At 48.5% G+C, this 8458-nt stretch overlaps 2 protein-coding genes across 3 annotated transcripts in view; both read right to left on the bottom strand.

Moving 5' to 3' along the window:
• The window catches only part of LOC149302083 (E3 ubiquitin-protein ligase pellino homolog 1-like), an 8822-nt gene extending 6792 nt beyond the window's left edge, over positions 1–2030 (bottom strand). The window contains exon 1 of one of the 2 annotated variants that reach the window (XM_089482895.1): positions 1968–2030. The gene's annotated coding sequence lies outside the window, so the exon portion shown is untranslated. The remainder of the gene's footprint in view (positions 1–1967) is intronic. The other variant, XM_089482894.1, reaches the window with a different exon arrangement.
• A 5504-nt stretch (positions 2031–7534) lies between these two features.
• Positions 7535–8092, bottom strand: LOC149302082 (nanos homolog 2-like). Its single transcript, XM_089483610.1, has one exon. The coding sequence runs from the start codon at positions 8090–8092 to the stop codon at positions 7535–7537; it is 558 nt and encodes a 185-aa protein (XP_089339736.1).
• Positions 8093–8458: the final 366 nt, after the last annotated feature.

The raw sequence follows: 8458 nt of genomic DNA, 5'->3' as shown, positions 1-8458 counted from the left end.
GGCCAGTCACACTCTCTCAGCCTCAGAGGAAGGCCAGGGCAAACCCTATCTCACTCTCTGAAGATGCCACTTGGCCTGAAAAACCCACAAAAAAACATAGCTGAACCAATCTGGCCAAGAAAACCCCATTATAGATTCACTTTAGGGTGTCATAAATCAGAAGTGACTTGAAGGTGTACAATGACAATGACAACAACAACAACAAACATTGGATGCCTCCAAGTCTGGATCCTGTTTGCAGACCATCCCACAAAACCGAGGTCCTTCTTCCATAGTGGTTTCCGCGCTGGACTGTGACTCTGGAGATCAGGGTTCGATTCCCCACTTGAGCATTAAAAACCCACTGGGGGACCTTGCGCAAGTCACACTCTCTCAGCCTCAGAGGATGCATTAGCCAGTGATGTCCAAACTTTGGCCTTTCCAGGTGTTTTGGACTTCAACCCCCAGAATCCCAGACCATTAGCTAAGATGGCTTCTGGGAGCTGAAGTCGAAAACACCTGGAGAACCAGAGGTTGGGCATCATTGAGGTTGATGCTGGTCCCCAAACTTTGGTCCTCCAGATGTTTTGGACTTCAGCTCCCAGAATCCCAGACCGTTGGCCAAGATGGCTGAGGCTTCTGGGAGCTGGAGTCCAAAACACCTGGAAGGCCAGAGTTTGGACACCACTGGCATTGGCAAACCCCCTCCTCTGAACATTTCTTGCCAAGAAAACCCCACAATCGGTTCGCCTTAGGGTTGCCATAAGTCCAAAATGGACCAGGAGCCCAGTATTCGAGTCACCGCCGATTGCAAACTCCTTCTTTGGAGGCCTTTAAACAGAGGCTGCTGTTTAAAGCTGAGGACAAAGGCGGGAGGAGGAGAGAGAGAAACCGGGACATTTTAAAACCAGCCGAAACAGCGGGAAGACCAAAAATCCATTGGGACTGTCCTTATCAAATGGAGACAGATGAAGGATATGCAGTCCTAACCTAAACAGCATCACAAAGAGATGCATTTAGACCTTTGGAGACCAAGGGTTCGAATCATGGCTTGACCATGAGGTGACCCTGGGCAACTCACTCATCCTCAGAGGATGGCAATGGCAACCTTGCTTTGAAGAAACTTGCCAAGAAAACCAGACGATAGGTTTGCCATAAGTCTTAAACACCTTGAAATCACGCACAACAGGGATTCTGACACAAATCTCTGAAACCAACCGAATAAAACCCTGGCCAATATTAAGCGATCAGCGCAAGGGCCATCTCCAACATTTGGCTCAATAAAGTGGTTCCCTTGGACAGAGGATGCTAGGAGTTGGCAACAAGATGTCGGAGGGGAGAGATGCGTCCCATGCGCCTTGCCCTAAGCCATATAAACGTGTTCCATTAAGTGCCATTCCTTTTGCATAGTGAATGGGACATGGCACCATCTTGTTGGATGGCAAGATGCTATGGGCCAGCCTTGGTCCTTACTCCTGCCTTAAAATATCGGGCATCAAAAACTCTTCCCAGTTCGTCCTGTGATCAACCAGTATCTACATTCTACCTTTCCATTAAACCATACCATTAATGGAGGTATCAAGTTTAGGTACCTAAATCTAGCAATATCTGGCACTGAGAAGCTTGTGGAAACAACCTGAATTGCAAGAATATAACGCTCAGCCATTTTAAAACCCCTGCAGAGAATCGCTTACTTTCTTAAAATGCATGGGATACAATGCATTTACGTGACGGTTACGTGTTTGGAGGAAGAAGAGCCCTATTGTCCATAAACATGGGAGTAAGGAAGAATTCTGGGATACGCAGTTTGCAGGCTGGGTGGGGGTCACTGCTTAGGTGGCATTAACATGGGATGCTACCTAATACATTGAAATAAAAAGCTCATCCCGTTCCATTTCTATGCAAGTTACATTATACACATAGTACATTTTTTAGGAATGGTACACATGGAAACATGTACCCACTTACTAAAGCATTTTTCGGCACACCTTTTGGAAACGCACCCATTTTTCTCCGCCGCTTTTTTAAACGGCGGACGTTGGTGATCTGGGATCAGGTCCTTGTTTTGCATCGCAAGCTTGGAGATGCCCGGATCTCCAGTTGCACATAGCCTCCAAGCCATGTGCAACAAGCAAAACAGACAAACGCGGCACAGACCTCTTTTGCGGTTTACGTGAGGAACCCCTGGAATTGATCCCGAGTCCATGCCAACGTGGGAGGCATATTTTGCAGGAAACATGGCCGAGGAAAATGTATAAAGCACCTTTTATGCACAAAAGCAAGAAACAAATAACTAGGCCAGGGATTAAGAAAACGTCGTCCTGGAGGCTATATTTTGGGGGGTGCTGGGAAGGTGAAGATCTAGAAACCCGCAGATCAAGAAATCCACATTTCGTGAAGTCGAGGAGCATGAGGTTGTGAGTAAAAGGCCTACAGAGGTGGAGGGAGGCTGTGTAATAACAACACAAGAGTGCTCCAGGGCACATGCAGAATGCCATTCCACTGCGATCCAAAAAAAGGAGTGCCTTTTGAAATCTGGGTATGTATTTTAAAGTGGTGGGGTTTGCAAGGGACAAAACCCTTCCTACTATTAGTGAAGTCGAAGGCTTTCATGGCTGGCATCCATGGTTGTTTTGTGGGTTTTTTGGGCTACGTGGCCATGTTCTAGAAGAGTTTATTCCTGACGTTTCACCTGCATCTGTGGCTGGCATCTTTAGAGAATGCTGGCATGGAAGATAGTGGGGTATATCTATATATCTCTATCTATCTATCTATCTATCTATCTATCTATCTATCTATCTATAGATGTAGATATACATACACACACTTCTACCTACCCAGGGTCACATAGAATATATATACCCCACTCTCTTCCATGCCAGCATTCTCTGAAGATGCCAGCCACAGATACAGGCAAAACGTCAGGAATAAACTCTTCTAGAACATGGTCGCTAAGCCCGAAAACGCCACCAAAACTCCCACAAAACCCTTCCTGTCTGAGATGGTTGGATTTCAAGGGTATTTCATGTTGAAGTTGCAAGGCTGGGAACATACACATCTCAATGGTGAGGGTTTCTTAGGGCCTGAGTTGGGAGGGCAATGCCAAGGAGGCTGGGTGAGGAAGAAGGCCACATTTGGCGATGCTCTGACTCTCAGAAGCTGATGTACAGAACCAACAAGGTTGGCATTAATGACATTTGGGTACCAGAAGTCAAAAGAGAGGGGTGTTAGGTATGCATTCGAAGGATAACTCAAACATGGGTCTTGGTGGATGCTGCTGGGTGCTTGGCACCCTGCAAAGGAGCCAAACCGATCCTGCTTTATCGGGGTACCATGCCTTTCTGGGGAGACTTTGCAAAGAGAAACCCAGAGCATCGAACGTCGGGAAAGGTGTTGCAGCAGGAGGGCAAGGCTGGCAGAGCTGGGATTTGGCAAAGTGGTCCAAATCTTGCTATCTGATTTGTGAAAGAGAGTTAGGCTGGGTGCTGAACCTCGGAAATATATCCCTCGGTGCTGTGTCTCTCACCCAGGAAAGCCGTCTATATGTCTGCATGTTTGGGGGCATTGCTTGGACAATGGATGGGTGCGAAAGACTGCATTTGGACCTGTGTTGTCGGCTTGCAACTCATAAACATGTAAACATGGGCAGACAAATATCTAGGCATCTCAAAGGAGAGGCTGGTGAATGACTGGAGCTCAGAGGACAGCTGAGAAATCTGGATGGAGAGATGAGTAAGGAAGAAGGCTTAGTTAGGATGAGAGGTGAAGAATCAGGGGACACCGGAGGACACCCCGATATATATATATATATATATATATATATATATATATTGGAGGTTACAGGTGGAAGGACAGAATGGATGAGGAGATCAAGGTGTCCCTCCTTTACCAGTCTCTCTCTGTGAATGTTAGGTTTAGGAAGGCATGGGCAACCAGGCCCAGACCTATTGGTTACGAATAAAGGGTAATGCAGGAGAGAAATCAGAGAATGTTCTCCGAACATAAGAAAGGGATAAGAAGGAAAGAACGCAAGGAGAAGAAGAGGTGAAGAAAGGATATCCTCTGAAGATAAGGAAGGCATAAGGGGAGAAGAAAGGATAGGCTTTGAAGAGGTGAAGAAGGGATGTTCTCTGAGCATAGGAAAGGCAGAAGAGGTGTGAAGTCGAAGGTGGTCTTCCATTTTTGGCCCTTTTGGAGGGAAGGAAGAAGGGAACGAAACAGAACCAAAGAGGTTGGGTGGCTGGGCTAGGCATCTGCAGATCTGGAGGCTCCCCATTCTGGCAGAAGAGACGGCGGAGGGGGCACCAGAAAGCAATGCGGAAAGTCTAGGGTGGGTGGCTGTTTGGGTGGGTGTTTGGGGGAGAAGAAAAGCCCCCTCCAGCCAGTGCACCCCCCAAATGCAAGAGAGACCCAAGTGCCCCCCCAGCTGCTCCATCCCTCCTTCCATCCATCCATCCATCCCTTCTTCTTCTTCATCCCTCCATCCCTGCCCAGGTGGGGGGTCTGGCTCACCCCTCTGCGCCTGGGCCCCGATCCCTGCTGCTGGTAGGTCCTTGGCTCAGCAGCCACTGCCTGCGCAGCAAGGAGGAGAGCCCTGCATTGCCCAAGGAAGGGAGGAAGGAGGAAAAGAAGGAAAGGAGGGGGGAGAGGAGAAGAAGAAGAGAAGGAAGAGGAAGAAGAAGAAAAAGGAGGAAAAGAGGGAGGGGAGGGAGAAGAGGGAGAAGGAAAAGAAGGGAATGAGGAGGGAGAGAGGGAGAGGGAGGAGGAGGAGGAAGAAGAGGTGGAAGAAGAAGAGGAGGAAGAGGAGGAGGAGGAAGGGGATGAGGAGGAGGAAGAAGAGAGGGAAGGGGAACAAGGAGAGGAGGAGGAAGAGGAAGAAAAAGAGGATGAATAGAGGGAGGGGGAAGAGGTAGAAGGAGGAGGAAGAAAAAGAGGAGGAAGAGAAGGAGGGGGAAGAGGAGGAGGAAAAAGAGGAGGAAGAGAGGGAGGGGAAAGAAGAGAAAGAGGAAGAAACAGAAGAGGAAGAAGAAGAAGAGGGGAAGAGGAGGAGAAGAGAAAGAGATAGAGGAGGAGGTGGTGATGCTGCTGTGGCTGTTGCTGCTCCAGAGCCCAGCGGATGGAGTCTGCATCACACACACATATATACTGTATACATAAACACACACACCACCACAAAGCAAGAAGCAATGCAAAGCAAGGGGGCTCCTGGTGTTGTCTCCCTCCCAGCCTTTGCTGTGACACCCTTCTCCCCCCCTCCATCACCAAAAGACCCCAGGGACTCACTTGCTGCATGCCCTTCTTGCCCCCCACCACCAGCCTCCGCTGCATCCTCCTCCTGCTGCTGCCAAGGGGCAGAGAGAGAGGCTGGTTGTGTGTCTGTGTCTGTCGCAGGTGTGTGTGCCAACGCCTGGCAGAGGAGGAGGAGGAGGAGGCCTGGGAAGAGGAGGGAGGGAGGGAGGAGGGATTGGGGATGCCAAGACTGCAATGATGGGAGGAGAGGAGGGTGGCATGGGGGTGGGCATCTAAAGGAAAAGGGTGCCGGGGGGGGGGCATCTAAAGGAAAAGGGTGCCAGGTGGGCACTGCTTGGCTAGGGGTGAAGGAGGAGAGGAGATGTGCAACAGATAGACCTGGTTTGGATACTACCAGCAGCCAAAGGAGAGAAGGGAAGCACCAGCCTCTTGGGAAAACGATTTTGGAAAAGGCCAAGGATGATGGAGATGATGCTCCTGGTCCAGGAAAAGCAGAGCGATGAGAATAAAAGCCCCATTGTGACCCGCCTCCAAGTCATTTCCAACTGATTGGGACCCTAAGGCCTCCGATCAAACCCTACCCTGTTTTTTTCTTGGCAGGTTTGTTCAAATGGGGTCGTCCTCTGAGGCTGAGAGAGTGTGACCCCGGTCCTAGGTACGTGCCCATAAGGGCCGCCGCCCAAATTAAAGGACCATTTCTCAGAACAGACTGCAAAGCACAGACCAGCGATGCCAGACACAGGCCTTGTTGCTGAGGGATCAGAGATGAGGGTCGCCCTTTCGAAACAGAGAACGCAAGAATGGTCCAGAAGCAGAGAAAAGTGCTTTGCAAGAAACCTAACACATCTTCAAGAAGATGAAATGATGAGATACAGCTGGCCAAGGGATCTGTGTGAATTAACCAAACTCCATCGGTGATACCTTTCTTAGCCAACCGAAATGCACAAGACACTGGGTTGCAAGCTTTTGAAGTTCCATGGGCTTCTTCAGCCGGCAAGATGTACGGATTGTTGTTGTTGTGTGCCTTCAAGTCATTTCCGTCTTGGCAACTCCAAGGTGAAGCTATCCTGGCGTTTTCTTGGCAAGGTTGGTCCAGAGGAGGGTCGCTATGGCCTTCCCCTGAGGCTGAGAGAGTGCGACTTGCCCAGTGGGTTTCGTGGCCGAGCTGGGATTCGAACCCTGGTCTCCAGAGTCGCGGTCCAACACTCAAACCATTACACCAGACTGGGTAGTTGCTACTAGAAATAGACCAGGGTTTGGTGCCCAGTTTGGCCATCAAACCAACTGGGTGACTTTGGGCAAGTCACACTCTCTCAACTTCGGACACACACCCCAACCTTTAGATACATCCCTGTGCAATGCTATATATATATATATATATATATATATATATATATATATATGCTAAACACTAAACACACACACATACATATATTAGCAATGCTAAAATACAGTCTTCTCGCTGAACTGAGACTGCCTTCCAAATTCAACCCAATTCTTGAAAGGCAGAGGAGCAATCCATGGTTTGTTGCAAGATCTATAAACCCTGTTTATTAAATTCAAACCATGGTTTGTTGCAAGATCTATAAACCCCGTTTATTAAATTCAATCATCTTCCAAAAAACGTACACATTGCAAACAATGGGAGGTCAGACGGCAACGATATCAATTGTTTCCTTTCTAAAACATACATACAAATCTTTCTTTTCCAAAAGGCATACATTTTTCTCATTACAAAACAGGATTGCAAAGGTCAGCAATGTTTAAAATACACGTTTCCCAGCCCCTTTAAAAAGATGCATTTGGTTTCTTCTGAGCATGATTTAAAATACATTCAAAGGAACATGGGTCAAACTCACAAATACATATATTTTTGCAAACAAATTGGGTTTTCTTTTCCAAAAGGTATACATTTTTTTCTCATCTCTACAAAGCCATGTTTAATTCCCCGGCCCCCTTTAAAAATGGTATCTGGGAGCTACATTCATCCAAAGACATTAAAAGGAACATGCATCAATTCACAAATACATATATATTTTTTGCAAACAATTAGAAAATGGGTTTTTTTGTCCTCAAAAAGGCTGAGTTTTTTTGGGTAGAGTCACACAAGTTTAAAAAGCGGTCGCTTGTCCATTTGTGATCTTTGGGGCCATAAAAAGCCAAATATATGTTTTAAAACGTACTTTTAAAAATAAATACATTTAATTAAGATAGCGCCTTTGGAACCGTTCCTCTCCGTATGTTGCTCAATGTTTTGTCTTATCCCCTTCTTTCTCTTTTAATACAGTCTTTTGGGGTTCCTTCCTCAATTCTGGCCCTTGCGTCCGGCCAAGTCGCGGCCTTCTTTCTCATAGAGCGCATGCTTTTGTTGGCCGAGCGGGCAATGTCTCATCGTGTGGGCATCGTCTCCAGACGCGCCACAGAGCGGGCAGACATACCGGCGCAAGACGGGGCAGGCCACGGCCCCGTCGGCGCTCCTTAGCGGGTGGGAGGTATAGATGGGCACGGATTCGCCGTTGCGCTTGCAGAACGTGCACCACGCCAGGGGCTGTTGAAACAGAGAGGCCTGGGAAGCCTGGCAGTGGGCACCGTGTCCAGAAATGCCGTTGCCGCTGGGCACGCTTTTGTTGGGCCACTGCGTCGACGTCCCTGCATGGTCTGCGAGTGGCATGCTGCAACCTGACGCGTCCCCAGTTGGCGCCGAAACCGGGTCTGCCTTGCGCATCTCAAAGATCTCCGCCATCACCTTTGAGAAGCCGAAATAATCCTTCCACATGTCAAAAGGGGGCTCTTCCGGTGAGGCTGGGGTGCGGCACAGTGTGCACATGCACAAGGTGGGCGTCTTGGAGAACATGGGCGCCATGTTTTGACCGCTATCGATGGTTTTATGTGCTGTGGGTGCCTCAAAGGTGCAGCCGACGCCGTGGAAGGATCCTAAAGGTGAAGCCTTTTAGGTTTCAGGAGCAGGGGCTAAAAACCTTTTCTCCCTTTTGCCCCTCCTATTTGCAATCTGCCCTTCTTTGCTGTGAATTTAAGCCACATGTGCCAAAACCTCACAGGTTTTCTGCAACAGCAACTAATAAGTGGAGGGCAAGGAAGGCTATGGAAAGGCCTTTGGCCTCTTCTTAGGTCTTGGTCAGTCATTTTCTGCCTAGGAACACCTGACATCCAGATAGAGGTGCTTCAAGCTACAGAGGCATTTGTGGCTTTGACTTTGGCCGATTTTATT

The sequence above is a fragment of the Sceloporus occidentalis genome, unplaced genomic scaffold (assembly GCF_023333645.1).
Source record: "Sceloporus occidentalis isolate IW3139 unplaced genomic scaffold, rSceOcc1.0.p SCAF_20, whole genome shotgun sequence".
Lineage (NCBI taxonomy): Eukaryota > Metazoa > Chordata > Lepidosauria > Squamata > Phrynosomatidae > Sceloporus > Sceloporus occidentalis.
The sequence above is the reverse complement of the archived record's forward strand: the minus strand, read 5'-3'. Positions and strand labels throughout refer to the sequence as shown.

Excerpts from the sequence above, each read along its gene's own strand:
- LOC149302082 (XM_089483610.1), bottom strand. The coding sequence starts at position 8,092 with ATGGCGCCCATGTTCTCCAAGACGCCCACCTTGTGCATGTGCACACTG.